This window comes from Arctopsyche grandis, chromosome 13, assembly GCF_051622035.1.
Source record: "Arctopsyche grandis isolate Sample6627 chromosome 13, ASM5162203v2, whole genome shotgun sequence".
In the NCBI taxonomy this organism is placed as follows: domain Eukaryota; kingdom Metazoa; phylum Arthropoda; class Insecta; order Trichoptera; family Hydropsychidae; genus Arctopsyche; species Arctopsyche grandis.
The window spans coordinates 10,816,643-10,841,428 of NC_135367.1; the positions used below are offsets into that span (position 1 = coordinate 10,816,643).

Consider the following 24,786-nt stretch of genomic DNA (forward strand, 5'->3'; position numbering starts at 1 on the left):
CGTTTCACTTACGATTACAATTCAGGAAAAAGTTTGCCTCTTATCCGATCGTTTTCATACTTTGCCATATTGCTCATTTCGGTCATCAATATAAGTAAATGGAGCCTCCGCCATTACGATAGAGATAAAATATCGTATAAGAAGCATTTCAGGTCCGAAGATTTTTAATCTCGGTGACAGTTGGTAGTCGTTAATTTTATACATAGATGGCGGTAGTAAAAAAAAAATATTGGTGTTTTTATTCAAAATAATAATTTTATATACAAATTATTGCGGAATAAACACCGAACCGAACTTTCATAGCGAAAGAACAGTAATTGGATTATTCGTCACATTGCGGTGGTCACAAAGACAATTTTTGCCATGAAAATCACGAATGCACAATATTTGGCACTCAAGTTTTCGTTAGTATGATGGACTTTTCGGCTGCCAGATGTTCGGTTATAGAGATTTTAGTGACTTTGTGACGAGCCTTTTGTGACCAGTAATCACCGAACCCGAAAGAACATGATATAGAAACGTTATTGAGCTTTTTTCAAATATAATTATTAGAACTTAGTATTAGCTTTTGAGACATTTTCTAAAATTTATTATTTATTCCATCAATTCAACTTTGATTCCAATTGTATAAATTTAAAAACATCAACTGGAATTTTGTTCCTATATATGTAATGGCTTCTTTTGACGTTAGCTAATTTATAACAAATATCGCCATGGCGAAACATTGCATCCACAGTAATTTTTTTTCTCGAATTTATATATTTTTGCGTAATTGGATTATTAAGCGACATTGCGATCACCCAAAAGATAGTTTTTGCTTTGAAAATCGTGAATACGGAATATTTGGCACTCGAGTTCTCGTTAATATGATAGTTATTGTTAGTATGATGGACTTTTCGGCTGCCAGATGTTCTGTTATAGAGATTTTAGTGACTTTTGGGCGAGCGCTTTGTGGGTAAAAATCACTGAACCGTCTTTCTGTGCACGAAGATTTCTCAAAAAAACACGTCAAAGGGCCAATGGCAGAAGGTCATTTACAGATACATAATTACAGTCATCATTTCACTAGGCAATTAAATTCAAAACCACGACATTTCTTCAGGACACAAAATTCTATAGAATTCCGGTGAAAATTATACTTACTGATTAGTAAACATTTTTAAGTTTCAACATTCAAATGTTCAAATGGACATTTGTTCATAATAAATTCTTCATGTTCATAAAAGAAATAAAAAAGCTGCATTTATTCCTGCTAAACAATATTGTAAACCTGAAGACAATATTCGATTAATTTGCCAATATTTTTGTAGGAGACATCATTTTTGTTGAAGATTTTGAATATTTCAATCCATCTATTATATACAACTACCGAACTATGTATGTATATAAAAAAGTTCCATTTTATAAAAAATTATACTGGTTTTACATATTTCACAACTTACCAGGACAGATAATGGACTTATTTTTATATATCTTTGATGTATTATACTAATACAAATGTTTGACGTGTTATACTAATATGAGCTGATGTAAATCATTTACAATATGAGATCGAAGTCGGGGTCTCACGATTTTCAACGACTCCACAGTATCTAAAACACTTCATAGACCTGTTCCAAAAAAGTTCTATTACAAATTAATATGGAAAAGACGAGGAATGAAAAAGAATAAATATAGATTAACAGGAATGCCAGAAGATATGGATTAAGCAGTTTATATTACACATACCGAGCAAAGCCAGGTAAAAACACTAGTAAATAATAAAAACAAAAAAAAATAGGATGTTTTCAAGTTTTATCTACCTATATATACAGATCTATTTATTAAAAGCTAATTTCAAATATCATAAATACATATTAAATTAAAAATGTTTTTATGATTGACTTAAGTTTAATTTACTATTCTTAACTTTAACTTCAACATACGTATTTACATACATTACTCATTACGATCCCTGAAAGGTAGAAGTAGAAGTTTCCAGCATTTTAATTCAACTTATTGTGAAAATTTTATTTTTAATATAGGGTATATTGACTTGATTATTATTTGACCTAATACAAACCCAAATTAAATTTTATATATGTTCATATAGTGAGTAGCAATTTTGAATCCGAATAATTGTTGTTTTGTATTTCGCTACAGATTAGCATCGACGTTCGATCAGGAAAGGAAAAATAATTTTAAATTACTCTTAGTATACTGAAAAGGTTGATGAATATTGCATAACAGAATTAGACGTAAACAAAAAAAGAAAAACCGCAATATTTGTATCAATTGTTTATTGAATATTTTAAAAATAACGAATATCTGACATAATTAGTAAAAAAAAACTTATAATTGAATGTGGAATTAGAATTAAAACATCACTTTTTCTGCTTCTTCTTTTTCGCTTCTTCGTCTTTCTCTTTTTCTATTGTCTCCACATGAGCATCGATAGTGGCCGCATCTAACATAACGATTGGTTTATTGCGTTGCATTACAGCTATCTCTAAATTTTTCTGGCCCGATTGAACCACTTCTAATAAGGCGCGGATAGCAAGCTGTCGACAAAAACAAAACACATAACACAAAATCAACAAATCAAATAACTTACAAAAACCAGCAAAAAATCTACATACTTTCACAGCACCGTCTTGGGTCGAGACTTCCTCGGCCGTGTAGTGTTTTTCAAGAAATTCCCTGACCGTCTTCGCAGATCTACCGGTAGCATTGGCCTTCCATTCGTAAAAGATACCGGACGGTTCAGTTTGGTACAAATGTGGTATACCATCATAGTCAAATCCCCCGATTAGACAAGATATGCCGAAAGGCCGGCGACCGTTGCTCTGCGTATATTTTTGTTTCAGTCCAGCTATATACCTAGTGATGTATTCAAGAGTTACGGGATCTTCCAACGTCAACTTGTGACTTTGGCATTCGATCTGAGCTCTGTTGATTAATATCCTGGCATCAGCTGTCAAGCCAGCAAAAGCCATCACTACATGATCGTCCAATAGGCAGATCTTTCTTACGGTCCTCTCTTCTTGGAGCTTAGCCACTGATTTCTTTTCCACCCCAAGTACGACTACATCTTGTCCCCTAACGCCAACCTGAAATAAAATATTTAAACGTCATTATGATGAATCGACTACAGCCTCTCATACTTGATTTAAAAACATGTTAACATTTCATATGAATTGTGCAAAATTTTAGCAGCAAGTCGTATCGTATATAAATCATTGAAATTAATGTGTATGAAAATTTCAAATCTATCCCAAACAGGTGCCTTGAAATAGTGTAGAGGATTTGCAGATGTATGTATGTTATATGTAATGTAAAGAGAAGAGGTTATGTTCAAATATTTGAATGTCATCATCCCCCTAGTTGCGGACACATATAGAAAGTGTGACAGAAAGCGAAAAATATGAGAATAATTAGAATTAGAAGTATGCAGTGATATGATATGGATATACTGACAGCTGTAGATCCTTTGCCGACGGCTTCTTGAGCGTATTCGACCTGCAGTAGATGGCCGTCAGGCGAGAAGACTGTGATGGCGCGATCGTAGCGAGCCGACATTTCCGCTGATGATGGAGCTGATGCTCACAAGAGAAGTCAACAGTTGGAGTCAGAAACTTTGTCGGTCGGAAACCCACCGGCAACTCTGTCTCTAACTACAGCCACAACTTCTGCCAGTAATGCTGTCGCCGGTCGTCGCGTTCGCGACCACCGCAATAAACACGCATTCGCGAACACGCCACAACTCACTTGTCACCTTATTCCCTATATCTATGTTTTATTCCCTTTCTCTTTTAAATGTTTTAAATATGCATTTGCTATTTTTATAATCACCATTAAATTTATTAAATTGATTTACACCGAAATAAAAAATAGTAAAAAAAATTCTATGTCTAAACAACACCGTTGGAAGAGTATGAATAAAAGCATTGTAGGCAGGGAAAGTAAGGGTTTGCTGCAAATGATTGCAAACCACCAGCCTGCATGCTCTTTCGATTGCATTTTAACTGTTTGAATGTCAGCATGTACGAAAGACGAGATATTCATGGGGTTGCGCAGATGACATTTCGATGTACATTGATGATGGTCATTGTTAACAAAAGTATTGTCTAAAAGCGAGCCATCGAAGAGAGAGACGGAAAGTCAGAAGAGAGACAAATTTTACAGAAGAGAGACAAAAAACAATGAACAAACTCTGCCGCGCAGAGTTTTTGTAGCAACATTTTTGGAGGCTGAGAGCGATTCTATGCATTTTACTTATATGTTGGCAATTCTTAAAATTGAGCTGGATCTGTAGGCATATAGTACAACTGAAATGATCGCATCAGGTCACTGCGACACATATCCAGGAAAGTCATTAACGCATGGCACACGCTCGCCTCGTCAAAAGGTCGACACGTGTCTTGGAAACAAAGGAAGAACTCACTGAACCCATAAAAACCACGAACTACGTCCAGGCGTATGAACCCTAAAAACCACGCTCGCGAGTACCAAGAACAAAAGATGTGCACACGACACACTTCAACCCAAAACGTTTATAAAGCAACGCAGCAACCTCCACCGGCAGAGTGAGCCTCTAGAGTTCAACTAGATCACATCTCCGAAGAAACCTCTTCGTACATACAATAACCATTGTACCAATTGAACAAAAATAAACGATCCTCTTTCAAACTACACAACACGTGTTTCGTTAGACCGAGATACGGTCAACATACCTTCCCTGTCTTACAGATCTTTCTGGCAAGTTTAAAATGGTAAAAGCCGAGACAAAATTATGAAATGAGCATGTGGGCACTTGGTTTGCAATCGTTTGCAGCGCAGGGGAAAAGTAAATTAGAGTGTGGCGGCTCGCTTATACGACATGGTCGAGTTTGGTTGCCTTCCTGCGAGTGGGAACCAACTCGGCTGGGTTCGGAGAGCCACTACTCACTCTGCCTTTAGCTGTCATATAATAAACACGTGCATTAACATGCCAGTCGTCTCATTCGTTCATCCTCCATAAGAGTATGTAAGCATGTTCTGTTTTCGCCAATTATAGTGAAAACTAGCATTCTATTCAATACTCCTATATACACAGCCATAGGGCTATTTAGCCATATAGCTGATTAGACAGACATCGACATATTTAGTACTACTTTTGGTCGGTTTATAATATCCATTCAAAATATTGTTTTTCCATAATAATTTTTTTTTCATTTATGTTCTATGTTTTTTGTTATATAAATATGCCATGTGATAAAACCGCATATTATTGTTTTTCACTACTTTTTCTATTGATATTGTTTTCTTTTATTGTTAATTTTTATATTATATGATTTACTTAATGAGTTTTTGCCTCTACAAATAAATATAAACACGTCTGTTTGGAAGAGATCTTTATTGCTCAGTTAATACAAGTGTGTTTGTATGTACGGCGAAGGAGGTTAATCCTCGGCATCGGAGGAGTGAGCAAACTGAGCTCCTGAAGCTCACTGGCATCTGGGGATGATGCGCTGGTGTATATACTAGTTGATTGTGCAACGCGTAGCTTGGCTGGTGATATCATATTCTGGAAGATTTCTACGGGGACTTAACATATTTGTACAGGACGCGATGATGTAATTGTACAGCTCGAGTTTGATGGGGAAATAGGTGATATCATCAGTCAACCTGTGCTTTTGTGTAAGCGAAGAAAGAATATATTTTGGCCAAGGTTGGTTCTGGATGCTCGTATAGGAATGCGACTTGTATTTTGTAGGTGGGTGAGACCATTGACCTCGATTCGGGATCTAACAAGTTGTACTACATTACTACAAGGTCATATTTTAATGCAAGGGGGGAAGTTTAGTTTAGTATATAGTGAAAGGGGTGATGTTTTTCTATACTCACATATCTATCAAGACTTTTATCAATTTTACCAAAATCAAAATACTGAATTTATCTTGTGGGGACCCTACGACATAGTCAAACCTGGGTTGACATCAATTCAAGTATGTTAGTAGATTCTGCTTTACTTCCTTCTCACCAGTCATATTAAATGGTCGTCCCTATAACAAGGATGAGAGGCAAGCCTCTCTCCTTCAAGCTGATATTAACGCTGTCTTGGAGTTCAGTTCTAGTTTAGGCCTTGAACTTAATTTAAACAAATGTGCAATTATGAGCTATGGACGTGCACATTCGCTCTATTGTCACGGATATTCCATTAGATCCGTCTTGTTGAAGCGTGTGGAATCTATTGTCGATTTGGGTATCACTTTTGATCCTCAGCTCACCTTTCACAACCATATCAAGAAAGTCGCTGACGTTTCCTTTCGTCGACTTGGATTTGTTTTGAGATATGCAAGATTATTCTCCAATCCTTTGTCTTCTCGCTTGCTTTTCAATTCGCTTGTGAGAAGTAAGCTAGAGTATAATGCGATTGTGTGGAATCCGCATGAAGCAAATTACTCTCTGATAATTGAGAAAGTGCAAAAAGCATTTCTTCGTTTCCTATATAGGAAAGAATATGGGTATTACCCATATCTCTACCCCACTCCTTTCCTTTTGGGCATGCTTGGGTATAATTCCCTTGAACTTCGGAGAAACTTATCTTTAATTCGTTTCGTTCTCCTGCTCTTACGTGGTAATACGTCATGCCCGTTTTTGCTGGAGCAGTTGGGACTTTATGTCCCTACTCACTATGTGCGTGGTAGACATCATCATTTGCTGGCTGTACCTCCTGCCCGCACAGTCCTTTTTCGAATGGCTCTTATTCCAAGAGCTATTCGACTTCTTAATGAAATCGTTGCTGCCGAGACTGAATGTGATATTTTCCACCTTAGTGAGCGTAAATTGTCGGAAATTACTCTAACCCATTTATCTGGTAGTCTGCGCTCATCATTGTTTTCATGATTGATTGTGATTTATGAGTGAAATTTTGATTAACTCTCTTCCATTTGGGCCTTACAGGGATGTTTTGTATTTGTAGTTGTTTCTTACATATTTATTGAAACTGGCTGTAGGTGCAAGGCATTCCTTATGCTATATTTTATTTGATATTTTTACTTTATCTGTTATCATTAAATGCTATTTTTTATGTTTATGTTTAATTGTTATTTTGTTTTTTTTTTGTGTTATATTTTTTGACCATTGTGGCGCTTTAGGAATTCCTGTTATGCCACAATGGTCTGTTTAGAATAAATAAATAAATAAATAAACACCGTAGTTTCACTCCTACCGTCCCCCATAATCTTACATTTCATTGCTTAACAATTGTATTATATGAACAACTCTTATTTACACATCAAATCCCAAATAATAAATAAAAATAAAAAAAAAACAATTGCAAGAATACGGAAATAATCTTTTGTAGAAAAAGATGTTTTCATTTGTTTATAAAATCTCAATAGCGAATCAATAAAATAACCAAAAGCATAGTGAAATTATATTTTATTTGTAATCATGAAATGTGAATGTGAGTTGACTCAACGTAGAAAACGATCAATGAAAAAATTAAATAAATAAAAAAACAGTATACGATTCTGCGAATGATCATTCTTTTTAATAGAAATAAAAAAATATTTTTACAGTTTTTACTTCCTCCTTAGAAAAAGAAATGCACAGCCTAAAAATATTTAAACTATTTGTAGTGTATTAAATTTAGTGGATGTGAATTGAACTTTACATGCTACCATTTGATTTAACTTTAAATGCTTTTAAATCGATTTACTCTGTTTACTATAGTACAATATATACACATCAATAATTTCAAATATACATAAATGTTATAAAACTTTTCTAATATACATATTTCTTCGTTATCAACAGCGATTTCATTCCAAACATGCCTACCGTGTTTCAGTCCATTTAGAATTTATTTGATTCAATGTTTAAAAAACCTCAATGATAAAATAAAAGGTCAAATATATGTATATATACATATATGAGTAAAACAAGAATAATAAATACATGCAAATGATTTTTGAAATGAAGTAGTAAAAACAATGATAGTAAAATGTTTGCTTCACAATGTAAAAACATATGTATATTACATATACATATTTGTATGATTGTTATAATGAAAGGCATTATATACCCATTTATTCGAATACTGAGAAAACGAAGGATTATAAAAATAAACAACTTTTAAACTAGTTGAACACATTCATTTCAAAATGATTCAATGACTTATTAAATTTGCACTAGCAAATTATGATGGTAATTAAAAAATAGCCTAAAATTGACAACAAGTTGTATTCGCTTTTTTGTACAATACTAATAGTTACACTTTCTTATATACATATAATTAAAAATATAATTCTCAACTACTACATAAAAATATAAACTTTATAACCATTCTATTTTATATAACTTACATTGCAGTTATATTATTAGCAAGACACTCAACAGTCCACTTCATCTAGCGGCCTTATGTAAACAGGTCCATATTTTGCCATGTATTTTTTTACAAATTCTTTCGCTTTTTGTTTCACAGAATCGTTACATTCCAAATCACTGACCGTTTGACAGTGCTTCAGTTCTTTGAGCATGACAAAATGCGTCAACTGAAAAAGAATAACAGCAAAATTATAACTTGACAAGAGTTTAATGTTTCCAAATATACATCATAACTAGAGGTAGGATAGTCACAGTGCTATCCATTGTTCCATTGTTGTAAATCCTTTGTAAAAAAGGTTTGGCAAACCTTTAACAATTCATTTACAACCTTTGAACAATACGCGGCACTTTCTGGGTCCGGTGACTAATCATAACTATGCACAGTAACAATACACACCTTTCTTGCTAAGTGTTTAAAATCAGCAGTATTCGTTATATGTCCAATAATACAATCATCTCTTCGGTACGGATCCAAATGATGCACCATGACACGAGCCATACTCGCTCTAAACTTTTCTTTTATGTGACGCGCTGCTTTTTCCCCAACTTCAACAACTGCAGGGGGTTCCTACAAAAAATATTTTTAGATTAAGAGTTTTTTTAATATATTATAGAAGATTTAAAAAAAATAGTATCAAAATCAAAAAAATTACCTTAACTTTCTTATGCTTACTACTTTTAGATCTCTTTTTATATTTATTTAATGAATCTGGACAACCAGCAGCCGCTAAAGCCAATTCTTTTCGTTTTCGCAATTTTTCTTTAGTTTCTTTATACCGTTTTAAGTCCATTTTTGCATTTATTTTATCTTCTTCAAGCCGAGGCTAAAAAGATAAAAACAAATTAAAAATGAGAAAATCATCATACAATACATTCAAAATAAAAATAAAACACAACTTACACTAATAATTCTTTCAGTTACAAGACGAGGCCGCGATTTTTTAACTTTATGTGTGAAATATTGTACCTTTTTTACCATTCCATTCTTTTTGAATACTTTATCCTCTTTAAGATCTAAAAAAAAATACATGTTTAAAAAAATAATAATCATAAATTCAAAACAATTGTACAAAATTTCAGATCTTACTTTTATATATACCGTTTACACCTTCAATCAATTTATCATAAGTTCCATCAGTTAATACTTCATTGTTGTCTTTCGTTTCATCATCACTCGCTTCCTTTTCATCTAGAGAGCTATCACCTGAAATAAACCCATCAAAACGTTAGGAATCTGTCAATTGAATTTCAACAAAACTAAATAAAAAGAAAACCACAATCACTAACCATCATCAGAATTCAACGTGGGCGAATAAAGAGGAGGTTCCCATTGAGGTATACGATACTTGACATGATAGTAATAAGTTCGACCTCGAGGATCCTTCATTGATCTCCATCTAGACGGCAATCTAACCGGAGTCCAAGGAATAACATCATTTCCAACATCATTAATATTATCCTGAAAACATAAATAACAATTCAAACATCGAACACGCATACACAAAGGTGACAAAAACTGACGAAAATTTATTACATTTACATCTTCAGCGAGAGTAGTCGTTTCGACTTTGCGATGATCTTGAATTGGTGGTAATTTCGTATCTGGTGGCGGTTGATAATATTTAACTGTATTACTATGTTGTGCGTTATTGGCGGAATACAAATATTGAGAAGGAAGCGATGGGACTAACGTAGGAATCGGCTGCGGAGCAATAGTTGGAGATGGATTTTGGATTACCGAGTTAGTCTGCATTGCTACTATTGACGGGATGGGTTGACTTGCCAACGGCGAAATATTAAGTTGAGATGGTATTGACGAAATTGTATGAATCGGCATAACACATGTCGACAAATTAGACTGAGAGTGTCCAGGTGGAATTGACATATTTTGGAAAGGCGATACCGGTGGCACCGGAGGAGTGTTGCAATAATTCGTACTCTGGTACGGTACAGTGTTATAATTAGGATTGAAACTATAGCCGGGTACCGGAGGAGGCATCGATGAATTTACCGGCGGAGTTGGATAAATTTGTTGATTTGCACTATATCCGAATTGATATTTATTAGGTTGTGCGTATTCATTGGATGGGTAATCAATTTGCATATATTCTGGTTGTGTGAAATCGGTCATGCCGTAATCCACCGGCGTAGTACCTGGCGCACCGTTGACTATGATGTTCCCATAATTGGCAGGCGGAATGCTCTGAAAAAGTGCGATTGAATTCTTAGTACGTATGTACAGAAATCGAAAAATAGTACCGTTTGTCTCAAAAAATAAACCTGAATTGGTTCGTGATTAGGTGTCCAATGACCGGTTGGTGTAAGTATAGGCCCTCTCGATGCATTTGGATCGACTAATACGGTAGTATTCGATAACGAAGCTTGGGCACGCCGCAGTTGTTCTTGATGGGCAGCTCGAGCGGCGAATTCTCTTCTTCTTTCCTCCTTGGACATGGGAGGTACGGAAGCCAGCACACGATCATCCAATCTAGATAATTCAATATTCAATAATCAGAAGGTCCATTTTAATCTAAATTATAATATTATCGATTATATTCATATTTTACCTAATTTGATTTCTACGAGGTAAATCAAGAACTGATATAACCGGACGCTTTTTCTCTCTATCGTGCCGATTGTACCGTTCTTCCCATCTCTCTTCTTTCGGTGTTTCCTTTTCTTTGTCGTTTTCCGCTTGGAGTTCATTTGCTTGACGTTCGTGCTCTTTCATTAATTGAATGCGTTCTTTTTTGGGTATTTTGAACACTTCCTGGAGCGTAGTATAGTAAAAAACGTTATCAAACCATTCATAATGCATAATCAATAAAGGAAAAAATATTAAATACCTGTAAGCTAGCCCAATTCTCCAAAAGTTGTTTAGATAGTTTATTGATGTTTTCATCATCTTTTTTAATACTGTCTTGTGAATCTTGACTGGAATCAGTGCTTTTAAATCTTGAAACATTTTCAGCGGGTAAACCAGTGCTTTCATCGATGAACACAGGTGTACCAGGCCTACTATCATCACTAGAATCATCTTTAGTATCTTCTTGCCATTTTTCTATAGTCGATAATATTTTATTCTCTTCGAGTAAAGTTTTATTCGGTATAGGTAACTTTTTTAGTGCGAATAGTATTTCTAACCTAAAAACAAAAATTTATATCAATAAGACTAAATAAAGACCGAACAAAAAGATTTAAAAAAATACACGATAGTCATAAACAGTACCTAACAAAATCATCGGCATCTTCGCACCACGAGGCCAACAAGCGCAACCCTCGATAGTCAAGAAATAGCCGTCTACAAGGTAAGTCTGCGGTCGCCAACAACCGTAGTAATAATATCCTGGCTTCTATCTGCTTGGCTCGGACCATAGCTCGACAGAGTGCAAGTGTGTGTGATTGATTTTTAATACCACTAAGATGCAACATATTCATTTCTTCTTCCAACTAAAATAATTTCGAATTTTGAATTATAAGCACACTTTACTATTACATAATATAAAGAATAATGGAATCATATTCAGTTACATCCATATCCTGGCGTAAATCATTTTTACAACTAGCAAATCGATTTCGTTTTGATCTCCTCCGAGTAACAGTAACAATCTTAGTTTGGTCTTCAACTACCATATTGTCAACGACATCAGGTGTTGGGTCTGAAACTTCATTTGATTCTTCTACTAAAACATCTAGATTCTCATCTTCAACCAAAGTTTTTGCCTCAATAACAACTTCACTGTCTACTTCAGGCTCTTCCGGTTCATCCTAAAATTATTTAAAAATATAAAAACATTCAGTGAAATATTAAAAAAGCTTAGCACGTAAATGCAAACCTCATCCTCGGAGGAATCAGGCTCTTCGCCGATCCAACCACGACAGTTGCTAGCTTCACAAAAACATCTCAAGCCTTCTTTTCTAAAATGAAAAAGAAAATTACATTTTAAACCATTAAAAATTCTAAAATATACATACAATCAACAAAGCATCAAAATGAACGCACCCATATCTTTGAAATTGATAGTCGAAAGTTATTTCATCACCAGCAGTGATGTCTTTTTTACTGAAAAAACCAATTCTTAGATCACCGTTCACTGTCCACTTTTGAGTTTCCGCATTCGGATCACATGAATGATTTATAAAACGAGAAATGTTTCCTTTCAACGTGGCGTCTATCACAGCGTCGCCTTTTAAGGACATGAAATAATGATGAGTATTCTTATCGGACGAATATTCTTGTGCTCTTTGATTGAACTGTTCCCAATTGAGCACTTCTCCCACATACTCCATCAGAAATTCGCCCCTTTGAAATACAAACGGTAATATTTGAAAGTACATTCAAAGAGAAGTATGAAAAATTATACAATAATATATACCGTGGAATATCATCAACAGCTTGAATACCCAAACCTTTCCTTTCAGTTTTAATTACACGCAACTCGGAATACTGATTGGTTTGAAATCTTCTATTAGTACAACGACCGCCGACAGGACAACGAGAATTACTGGAAAATAAATGCATATAAAACTTGTTATAAAACAAGTATGTTTTATATTAATATAAAATTAATTACCATTCTATCATCAGCAAGCGATTCAAGCAGTCTTCGCCGCAGCCCAACTCTCCTCGTTCAACTTCTTCTTTAGTCAAAAAACAATCACAAGTCATCTTCCTAGCTTCTTTACTAATCGCTCTATCACAGTGATATTCATTTTCAAGAATGATCAAGAATTGAGATAGTCTATCTTGTATGGCTTGGTCGTCGGATTTTTTACTAGTTTTAGATTCGGAGCAATCTACAGTTTCAACGGACATGCGACCGTTGGCATCATTCGAGTTCTCCGATGACAACTTTGAACTGCTGGCGTTTAAAGTATTGGGACTGTTTAAAGGCGGCGTTATAGGAGACCTGCTACCCATCTCCATCTCGCTGGATCTCCGCCACCGCGACTTCACTTTAACTGGCCTGTTTTCGGCGTCCATATTCGGCACAGAAAACACTGGAGAGCATTGAGAAGTCAATGTGGACAGATTTGATTTATCTAACTTTTCGTTTTCCAGGTTTTTAGTAATGACATCTTTGGCGAGTGAGGATTTCGGCGGGGTTTTAACGAGACCATGTCCCCTGGATCGCTGTTTGAGGACGTTAATAGTCTTGATTCTATTCGATCTTCTGATTCCAGAGATGCTTGACGACGAAGACGAATCCGTCGAACAATTCGAAAGTGGTTCAACTCTCTCGGGTTCCAATTTACTAGCGGTGCGTGAATCTTCTTCTGAAACCATCGACGTAGGCGTAGAGCATGTTTCCGAAGCGTTAGTCGAATCGTCAATCTTTCTCTCTTCGAGTACTGTAAGCGATTTACTAGGAAAATCAGAACATACATTTTCCGACATGCTGTACGTTTCAATATTCGAAGACAATTTTATGCTACTTATCCTATTTTCAAAGTCGTCTAAATCCGTCGACACGTCTTTGACTGGTGATAGAGTATCTTTTCTGTCGTCTTTCGTTCGGCTAAAAGACGAACTGGCATCAGTGTTGACTAAAGTGTTATTGACTGAATTATCGGACATTACCGAGTCCGACACTGAAAATAAATTGTGTTCCATCTTTGAATCGCCGCATTCGCCTTCGGGATTGTCGTCTAATATTTCAAAAATAGTATACATTTCATCATCATTATTGCTCATTTTTTCAACATAATCTTTACTATCGTCTTCGGTGAGCTTTTCATTTTCATAACTATCTGCAAAACCATCGACGGCGTCATTAGAATCCACGTCCGCTTTCATAATCGGAGAAAAGCTTTCGAGTATATCACTATAATGACTAACAGACGATGTGAAACCCCTCCTCGGATCGTTACATGTTATTATATTCAGCGTGGGATCCGGCAATTGAGTATCAAAAGAAACGGTAGATAAAGTTATATCATTTTCATTATTAATTTTATTTTCACAGTTTATTTTCTGCAACAACTTCGTCCGCAACAGTTTGAACGAGATGGGGCTTCCGGAATCAGAGCTACGATCGCTGCGATTGATTCGGCCCAACGAGCGTAGCACAGGCATATCGGAACCACCGGTGTGATTCATTGAATTTAATATTTCTATGGAGTTACTGTTGTCCGATTCGGAACTGGCACACGGATCCACAATTTTCACTTCCACGTTGGGAGGCGGAGTACCGCAAATGTCTCCGCACATTTCGCTCATTTGTGAAACCTTTTCAGCTAGACACCTGTATTTGCCGAAGTTTTTGTGACTCATCGAAGCCATCGGCATCGTTAAGCTGTTAGAATCTTGAGATTCGCTCTCGCTGCAGTCTTTGTTCATAAAGGCTGGATCGCTTTTGGTGATCACCTTGGGCGGAGCTCGAGGTTCAACCGTGGACGCTTTGTTTCTTGTTGTGGCTTTCCCCCTGGTGGTTGCCGTTGCTTTCTTTTTACGCCCCATTTTTTAAAATTATATTGCTATCAAACCTTTAAACAAAATAATAGAATGTTACAATTTTAAATATACATACAACACGGTATAAAAGCTTGTTATAATGAACTTCTATAGACCAATAATGAAACTGGATAACTGATGAACTAATGTATTAATTTCGTTATTCACAATTTAGCTATGTATGTATGTATATGTTACAGTCCAAGTGTTAACTACGGTTTGTTCATGAACATACTAGTTTGTTCATACACAAACATTTGATTTTAGTGTTAACAGACAAAAGCTATCTTCAAATGTACTCACCAGTTATCGCATGAAATTTTAAGCTGTCAAAACCTTTGAGATGTCAAAACGCCAAGTATTTAAAAGGGAAACCACATTACGGCGTAGCTATAATTCCTGTTTCTGCTAATTTTCAAAATATTGCAATACATGTTAAGCATACAAACATAGAAGACAAAAGATTGAGAATACTTAAACTCATGCCTAATAGTTTGTGCATGAAAAAACTAGTATATTCGTGTATGCACGAATATTATACATTTTGATTAAAAAAATTATATGCTAATTGTACGCTAGTGACTAATATAAAAGGCAAATAGTAAATTATCGACTGTTTACATTTCAGCTAGAATTTTTATAAATTTCAATGATAAAAATTTAAATTCAATCAAAATTTTGTCAGTTTTGCGTTTATTTTCTGATAAGTTTGAAACAACTGATCAAGTTAACTTTGTCCAATCATAGTTATGCAAATTTAGACATGTTCTAAATGTATTTTTATACTTTTTCCCCCAAAATTTATTGAGCATATATAAAAATAGTCTGTGATTCACACCTTATATATAAAGAATCTACTTTTATTAATATGATCTTTGAATTTAATTGAAATTAATTACATATTGTATGCAAAAAAAAAAATTGTACCCTTTTCTAAATTGATCTTACAACACATTTGTTAATGAACTCGTTAATTTGAGTTTATAATTGAAATATGAAAATAATTAGTATTTTATGTGTGTTTTCGTCTTGATAAGATTTTTTTCGAATTGAATCTGCAATCACAACACTGACACTTATCAATATTTATTAAAAATTTCAATAATTTTATCGATTAAATTAACCTCCTATTTGTTTCATATTCAACGATTAATGTCCGCTTGGTTTTTATATCGTCCGTGCGATAAAATTAACATCACTTTTACAGCTCACAATTTAATTTCTTACACTCAAACGACTTTATTGTAGATATTTCCATCTACACGAAACATCGCAGTAATAAAATGATAATTCGACAAATAGAGGTTATGTTTGAGTGGAATTCAATTCTGGAATACTACCTAAAAAAAAATTTTAGTTCGATACGTCTGTGTAAATTTCACTTAAGCATTATATATTATAAAAATAGTTCCAAAAAAATCGTTTCCATGTCGTCGAACGTGCATGCATGGAATGTTATCAACGGTGTGAATAGGTTCTTCTTAGGTATAATATTTATGTAAGCCTACAAAAATAACGAAAAATTAATGTAAGCAATTAATGCAAAATGTATATGTAAAAACCTGAGAGATGAGGATGCAGGTCGAATGCCTCATGAGTATCAAGAGCAAATGTCACAACACCAAACTAGAAGTGGACTTGAGGAGTTGTGGAGCTGCGATGAAACGGCGGCGAAAAGGGGCGGCGCCACCTCTGCATGGTGGGGCGGAGCGCCCGCTAAGGGGCGCGGCGGGGCGGGGGGGAGAGGCGCGCGGGGCAGAGGCGGGGAGCGCAGTCGGGCGAAGCACCAGCCTTAGCCGGTCAGCTCGAAACACAGCTGCCTGCTTTACCGACTCGGCTCACGCTTGCCTATTGCACAGATAGGTGACAGCACTTGCATATATTATGTCACTGACATCTATTGTTCTATATTCTAAGCTATATTACTGATCGACTTTATCGACTACGAGAGCGGCAAATATGAAATTCATTTTTTTTAAATAGTTTTAATTTTTCAAATATACTTTTGTATATAAGTGAATAAATTTTGTTTTAAAATAAAAAATGTTTTTTTTTTTGATAAATGTGTTTTGCTAGTAATGACGTATGGATTCAAAACTTTTACATATAATGCCTAAGGCCATGTTTATAGTCTCGACTTTGTCACAGCGATAAAGTCGAGACTATGAACAAGGCCTAAAGTCAAAACACTCGGAAAAATATGGAACGATGGGTTTGGTGCAAATAAAAATGTATCCCATGTTGTTTATTGTGTGTTTTTGAATGTATTGTGCAATTTTTACCGATGCTTGCCCATCTTGCGAGTAGTAAAAACAAAACAGAGAAGTTTTTATCGGACATACGTCGAGCGGGTTTGGTGCAAGCGATCGAAAAGCGCCAGACAGATTGACTGGATGGCTGATTTAAACGCAATTATCGACTTCACGAATGAAAAATTGCACATAGTAACTTTTCGATGTGCACAGATGCAATTATTAAAATTGATATTTCTGGCGAGCTTTTAATAATTTAATAAGGAAAAATTCGGAACTAATGTATCAGAAGAACAGAACGTATACAGGGTAGGTATGTCGGGACTTAGGGTAGATTTCGCTTAGTGTAAGTGCGAGCAGTGCGCACGCATAAGGTACACGTGTCGTTAATCTGTGGTTCAGTCTGTCTGGCGCTTTTCGATCGTTTGCACCGCATCGGGAACGATGTATACTTGTTATAAAAAGAAATACACATATTGTATAAACACATGTTTCTGCTTTAGAAAGTTGACTTTAAAGAGTCATTAATTTATAGACTAAACTTTTTTTATTTCCTATTATGCTGTACACTAACATCAAAATAAGATGATCATTAGACCAGAAACTATTAGAAGAGGACTCAAGATAAACAATAAAAGGCATTACAAAATCAAATAACTAGAAAGAGGTATGATTGATAAGGGACGGTGGTCGGTTTCTTTTTGGATAGCTTAGTAGTCTAGCTTAGTAGGACAATAGTAATTGAAAATAGTCAACCCTCTTTCCTGGGAAATGGAAACGCCACCGCCGATATCTAATGAATGGAATCGTTGAAACAGTGGAGCGAATAAAGAGGAGGCAATGGGTAAGCCAAGGGACGAAATGAAGACAAGAAAAGTGCTCGAATGGTACACAAATAAGTGTAAAAATGTTCAAACAAATATGACTACAAGTGAGATGGCAAGGAAAATGCATGGGAGAGGTATTGGTCTACAAATGGAGATGATAACAATTACATTGAACTTGAACGCCAAGATGCTATATAAAGTCCAATGCACTCAAAGAAGTATGGAACGATGTATGCTTGGCATAACAAGGAATGATAGGAAACAGAATGCGTGAGTGTGAAGTACGACAAGAGTAGTGGATATAGTGTATTAAAAAGAGATTGAAATGGCAATGGCCACGTGGCTAGAAGAATGGATGAAAGGTGGAAAAAGAAATACTAGAATGTTACCCAAGAGAATGCAAAGGGGTAAAGGGAAGACCACAGGGAAATAAGGAAAATATTTGGTGTGAGATGGATGAGAACAGTGGATGGTGAGCGGTTGTACATATGTACATAGATGATGATACGTTTTATGTATGTTGGAAACAATTATCGGACTAAAGATAGGTGATTATGAAATTAAACAATTTTTGTGTGATTCATATTGTATTGATGATTTTTATTATTGTTACATTTGATGAGTGTTGTCGTACCATTTGGGAAAAGGTCCCAAATTGCTATTTTTTATTATTTTCTTTCTTCCGGAGGCTGTAGCTGTGGGTCTCTGCTGCCTCCAGAACTCCTGTCGTTTGTTTAAAAATTGAACGGCTTCTTCGGCATGTACGGCTATATTGTTTGTCTTTCTATCGGCTACATTCAAATCGGGATTTTTCAACAGATTCTCCAAATACTCTTTGTCAACGTACAACTGCCCCAACAGCTGACGAGACAACTTCTTGTCCGGATCTTTTACCTTTTTCCCTTGTTTGACGGGAGTGGCTCTCTTTTGAGACTCTTTATCGCTCTTATCGGCGTCAATTGGAGTACTAGCAGGAGTATTTCCCAAAGATTTCAAATCCACCAAAGGTTTTGATGAGCCAATAGTATTTTCAATTGCCTCCTGTGCTTTTTGAACACCTAGCCGAAAACCTTCGAGCTCGGGACGCGCTCGTAAGCCTCTATGAAAGAACATCAAACTGAGCTCAAAGTCACCTAGGAAGTACAGTGCTTCTGCTTTCTGATAAATAGCTTTAATGTAGGTTTTATCCATTTTTAGAGCTGCTTCCGCGTCTTCAAGTGCCAATCTGGGTTCACCGAGCAACAAGTAACATTTGCTTCGAGCCACCAACGCGCTTTTCTCATCTGGATTCAACTCTAGAGCCTGAAACAATATAAATAAAATATTATATTTATTTCTCTTCAATAAAAATACGTACTATAACCAAAATACTATGAATACATAGTTTAATATCGAAATTCTGCATATAAATTTTTACGTTTACTTATCATACGATAGCAATAAACTTGGCATGATCAAATCACACATAAGACATTTCCCTGCAAAGGAAACTCCACTGTGACGTACTTATTATGTATGTTCATATGTATACAAACATCGCTATAATTTACCAGGATACCATTTTGATACATGACATATGAGTGAACTTCCACGTCGTAATATTTTGTGACGAACCATAAAAAGGTAGATATTATATGACATGCAATCGCCGTATATTTTCGTCTCAGCATAAAATCCATTCGATAAAACCAGTGATTTCGATACAATAATTTTTAGGTTTATGTCAGTACATTCAGCATGTGGTATAGATTTCCGTATTATTTATGACTGAACATATACATATATGTATGTATGTATATAATATATGTAAATCTGAAGTAATATACATATGTACACAGTACCTGGGCGTGTACATACTTTGTACAATATAACAATTATTCAACGTACCTACTGGGTTATAGCATATGTATGTATGTATTTACATAAAAATCAATATTTTTTTCATTTCTAATACACGGAAAGAAGAACTGAACACATTTCAATTTTATTGGTATTTCACCTATAATACCACTGTCTTCGTATAGATTGTTGTGAATTTCATTGCATTCCAAATACATATACGTATGTATGTACATAGTAACATATGTATGTATATGAATATATGTATGTATGTATAAACAACATACCGCAAAAAGTGTTGCTAATTTCGAATGCCTTTTCTTCCAATTTAATTGAAGAATAAATTTCACAAAATCGAAAAATGTTTGATTTTTAATATATATGTATGTATTTGTAGTATAATATTCTACATGAAAAATTACTATTAGCTATATGAATATTAAAAGTTATCCTGTTCCTATCAAGTCTAAGCATGTGAAGGATGCAAATAATTAATTAATTAAAATTGTAACAATTTACTTAAAAAAAAATAAGTTTTCGAGTACTCATGAATCGTGTATTATATAAATAGTAGTGTTGTGCCCGATGGAATATCATCGCATGGGTTATGGCTAGAGACACGTATTTTGGGCATTTTGCTATTAAAGCTTAATTGATGCTGAAATTCGGAATAGATGCTAATAGATGCTAAATTCATAAAATATGCGAATAGATGCTAAAATAACAAACAAAAGTGAAATTTGCATAAAATATATAAAATTAATAAACAATTTAGAAGGGTCTTCCTATCCCTTTGCCCATTTATTATGTGAAGAAATTGAGGGGATAAAACAGAGCTTGCAGTTTACCATAGACGGTGTTTTTCCTGTCGAAACCAAGCAACTGCTTTTGTCTACTACTGTAAACAAAAGAAGACAGTTTGGAGCTGTGTATCCAAAAGGCTGCTCAAAAAAGCGTCTTAAAACTAGACTCGCACTCAAGACTAAATGAGACAAATCTATTCCTCCAAACATTGAGTAAACTATTCAATCCATCTGTGGCAGGTAAAAAATCTAATATTAATGGTTAAATAAACAGTTTTGTTTTTTAGAAACCTGCCATTGTTTGATGTATAATATTAACAGAGGCCCAATGTTTGGAAGGATATCAACACTTTTTTAGACAATTAATAGTGAATATAAAAAGTGAATCCACGCCTTATATATTGCTATTATTGATGGCAACAAAAATGAAATATGAAGAGTTTGGTTGTGCAGGTCAATAGTGTGGATGCTGAAAGGTATTTTAATAAATGCAATATAATTGTTACTGATCGTCGCACGAATCTCAAAAAAGAATCTGTAGAAATATGCTCCATGTTGAGTTTTAATAAATTGTAATTGGTATTATATTTTTATATTCATATTTTTTGTCTTTGTACTTTTATATTCATGTTTTTTTCATCGTAATTTTAATTCAAAAACATTTTAGAATTTTTATATTATTTTTTAATTATTGTGTTGTCTTTAAATTGTATATACATATGTATATATATAAATTTTATTAAAATTCATCAAAATTATTTATTATTTAAAATTAAACTCTTCATAAAAATAGATGCTAAAATTGAACATTTTTAATGCCCTAAAATGCTAAAATTGACAAACATATATGCCCAAAATACGTGTCTCTAGTTATGGCATATTAAGCTATTAATTAAAAATAAAAATTAAAAGAAATGTTCGATCCGCACGCGGTTCTATATTTTTCAAATATGTTTAATTTAATATTTATACTTAGTTGTTTAGTATGAAAAAAATGGTAAAAACTACCTCCCTACCTACATATAAATAATATAAAACACCGTTAGAAAAAATAGTCAAATAAATTTTCAATAGATGGCGCTAAATGCTCAGAGATTAATGTGCCTAGAAGAAACATTGATAGCAACGAGTATATATAGAAGTTTTTTGTTGATCTGTTATTATGTTCGTAATATATTCGTACGTTTTGTTGGCAGTGTTTTAACTATGACGTACATATGTATGTCGAATCGAAACGACTATTATAGTACGGTAAGCCTTATCCTACACAGACACACAGACACACAGAATAGTGATATTACATACATATATGATGGACGTTTATATGATGATTATTGTACAATTACTTATTTACAATTTTAAAATAAAACGGTGAAATCTAAATTTTGAACTAAATTTAATCGATTCATTGCATTGTATTTCATTCATTGATTTCTTTTAAAAAAAGTGAATACATTTGGAATTATTTTTTTCTTTAATAGTTAAATCTAATATATAATTTCGAAAGAGACTTTGTAAGTTTGTAACTTGTAAGAATTATTGGTTGGTAATCGAAAATCAGTTTCTATGACAATTCGATATATATTTTTTCGATTCAAATAAATTTAATAAAAAAAAAAATGAATATTTACTATTAGATTCCATGCCATGTTTAAGCTGGTTACATATATTACAAATACTGAGCGAAGCCGCGTTAAACAACTAGTATTATATAAATAGCACTGAGCAACAAAAGAAATTACCAGAGTGAAAATTAGTCCATATTTACTATGTTTAGCTTACTAAATCTAATATGACATTGATTTTAGTTGGTTTGCTCTCGTCTATGAAATATGAACGTTTAAATGATATGGGGCTTGTAAAAAATGCGCCGTTTTACAGATTTTTGGCTTTTGTAGTCTTTAACTCAAAAATCTAGTATTGCAATGTCATTTATAAGATATGTAAGTACATATAATGAACATTTATAAGAATTTTAAATAGGTTTTTGAGCTTTTCTTCAAATAACACTAACATTAAAATAAGATAATTATATAATATATACGTACATATGTACATACATACATCTCAAAAAAATATTCTAAAATAAATAACTATCACTAGATCTGAAACTATTACAATAGACCTAAGATTTATTTTGAACATAATTTATCAAAAAAATAAATAATTTATCATACAGAAATACAATATAATAAAATGTAAAATTGAATTTCAATTCAACAGTTAAATAAATAAGATAATCATAATTCTGTGACTATGATATTAACTTAGAAAAATATAGGTAAAATTTTGGTATATAATTTGTTTGTAATGAAAATTTTGAAAATGTTAAATTTTGGTCTATAGTTTGTAATGATAATTGAATATCTATGCAAAAGATTTTTTTATCCTAATTTAGCACTAAAGAATATTGACAGTAATTTATGATAAATTCTCGACAGTAAACAAAACTCAATTAAAAATATATACAAAATATATTAATTAAAATTTCTTCCTCAACATTTTATGTGTTACTTTGAAAATACTAATATTTCTAGAATTCAATTTTAATAAAGAAATAAACTGAAGCTAAAAGTTGAAAAAACATTTCTAAAATATTTGAATCAAAACAAATTAAGTCTTTTTTTATTAATTCGATAAATGCAAATTAATTTATAACCAGCTTCGGCCATTTAAAAGATAAATAATTATATTATAAAAAAAACCTTATTAACAAATCCGATGGCATTATTAAAGTTTCCGGTGCGCAATTCGTTCCTGCCAAGAGCCAAAAGTGTTCCAGGATCTGCCTCATCCGGCAAGGACAACGCCTTGGTCTTATCCTGACGCAACTTCGCGTTCAAGGACGACTTGATATCCTTGGAGCCCATGTTAACAGCAGCAGCTCTGTCCTTGTCGGTGTAGACCTCCTCCTCTCTGCGAACCCTACGCCTCCTGTTACCCTTGTTCTTCATCTCCTTTTTGATCTGCTTGAAGATAGCCTTGCCAGAGATGGTCTTGTGCCTCGGCGAATGACCCCTGTCCTTATCGGTGTCACCGCCTATCTCCAACGAAGTCTGCTTCGGTATGTGGAGTGGTCTGTGTCCAGACCTCGGGTCTTTCTCCTTCTCGTCATTTGCGCCGAGATCGATGCGCACGAAACTGTGCAATAGTTCGGTCTCCTTGCTCAAACCCAATATTTTGCTCGCTTGAGCTTTGGCGTTTTCGTCAGCTGACATTTTCGAGATTTACTACAATTTTTCAGCGACTTTTTCACAGACTTCAAAGCCACTACGTCGCTATGGTGATCGGTCGATAAGTACCATTGTGTGTGAACGTTCACACTATATATGCCACAACATCACCATTGATCTAACAGCTCGAATACGACCATAGTCTATACTTTAAAATATACTCTGGTTCAATGTTTTATAAATGAAACCATCCGATGTATTAATATTAGTGCGAAAATATTATTTGAATTGTTTTATATGACGAAAGCAACCTCTCAACTGTTTATGGTAGGAGGAAAAACAACTCGGCTCCAAGAAAATGTTCTCACCATTAGGGTATTAGTATGCGTATTAATTTTTTTTGATTTTTAAATGCTTTTTATTATTACGAAATTATGTTCACAATACATCTTATATCTATTTTAATAGCTACTGATCTACTGATCATTTTCTATTTTACAATTTAATTTAATTTGGTTAGTAAACATAGTATTATATTATTCTAATGTTAATCTACAGCATAATAGGAAAAAGAGCTCATAAACCTATTTACAATCCTTATTTCATTTTTTTAAAGTATTGAATAAATATGAGTATGACATCTCAAAATTTCAAATTTAAATTAGGCTGATTTTTAAATTAGGCTGATACATAAATCCATTAATAAGAAAAAAAATCCAAAATACAACGCACGTGATCATTACATAATATGATCATTATATGTTTAAAACTTATTAGTAAATATAGGAATTATTTTAACCCTTTGAGTGCTGACGTTTTTTTTGTTGAAAGCCCGCCACACTGAAAATTTCGCCAACATTTCCAACTAGAATTATTTAGAAATCCAATAGAAATCGGGTATAAAAATTGTAGCTAATCCAAACAAACCCGAGATAACTAGATAACTATAGATAACTACCGCTGAGGATTTTGAGTTTTGTAAAGTTGTGTATAGACTCTCTAATATATCTCGCAACAATATAAAACAAACAAAATAAGTCTATTAATGAATGTATTTTTCCAAAACTAGTTCAATCTTCTTCATTG

At 34.0% G+C, this 24,786-nt stretch overlaps 3 protein-coding genes across 4 annotated transcripts; all 3 read right to left on the reverse strand.

The window, feature by feature from the left end:
• Positions 1-2,256: 2,256 nt before the first annotated feature.
• On the reverse strand, positions 2,257-3,745 carry LOC143920843 (proteasome subunit alpha type-7-1-like). Its single transcript, XM_077443830.1, has 3 exons — positions 3,457-3,745; positions 2,619-3,089; positions 2,257-2,540 (listed from the first exon to the last, which is right to left on the reverse strand). The coding sequence occupies exons 1-3, from the start codon at positions 3,556-3,558 to the stop codon at positions 2,364-2,366; spliced, it is 750 nt and encodes a 249-aa protein (XP_077299956.1). The 5' UTR covers positions 3,559-3,745; the 3' UTR covers positions 2,257-2,363.
• Positions 3,746-7,387: 3,642 nt separating this feature from the next.
• Set2 (SET domain containing 2) lies at positions 7,388-16,661 on the reverse strand. 2 transcript variants are annotated; one of them, XM_077443705.1, is made up of 17 exons: positions 16,369-16,661; positions 12,927-14,838; positions 12,729-12,857; positions 12,356-12,655; positions 12,189-12,270; positions 11,884-12,120; positions 11,582-11,802; positions 11,199-11,496; positions 10,920-11,122; positions 10,633-10,840; positions 9,893-10,555; positions 9,640-9,811; positions 9,440-9,556; positions 9,254-9,366; positions 9,006-9,176; positions 8,750-8,920; positions 7,388-8,519 (listed from the first exon to the last, which is right to left on the reverse strand). In XM_077443705.1, the coding sequence occupies exons 2-17, from the start codon at positions 14,810-14,812 to the stop codon at positions 8,358-8,360; spliced, it is 5,133 nt and encodes a 1,710-aa protein (XP_077299831.1). In that variant the 5' UTR covers positions 14,813-14,838; positions 16,369-16,661; the 3' UTR covers positions 7,388-8,357. The 2 variants fall into 2 exon arrangements, with proteins under 2 accessions (XP_077299831.1, XP_077299830.1); XM_077443704.1 differs by having other exon boundaries at positions 9,887-10,555.
• Positions 16,662-17,768: 1,107 nt separating this feature from the next.
• On the reverse strand, positions 17,769-23,745 carry LOC143921596 (uncharacterized). The gene is made up of 4 exons (XM_077444945.1): positions 23,233-23,745; positions 18,888-19,187; positions 18,499-18,809; positions 17,769-17,937 (listed from the first exon to the last, which is right to left on the reverse strand). The coding sequence occupies exons 1-4, from the start codon at positions 23,743-23,745 to the stop codon at positions 17,769-17,771; spliced, it is 1,293 nt and encodes a 430-aa protein (XP_077301071.1).
• Positions 23,746-24,786: the final 1,041 nt, after the last annotated feature.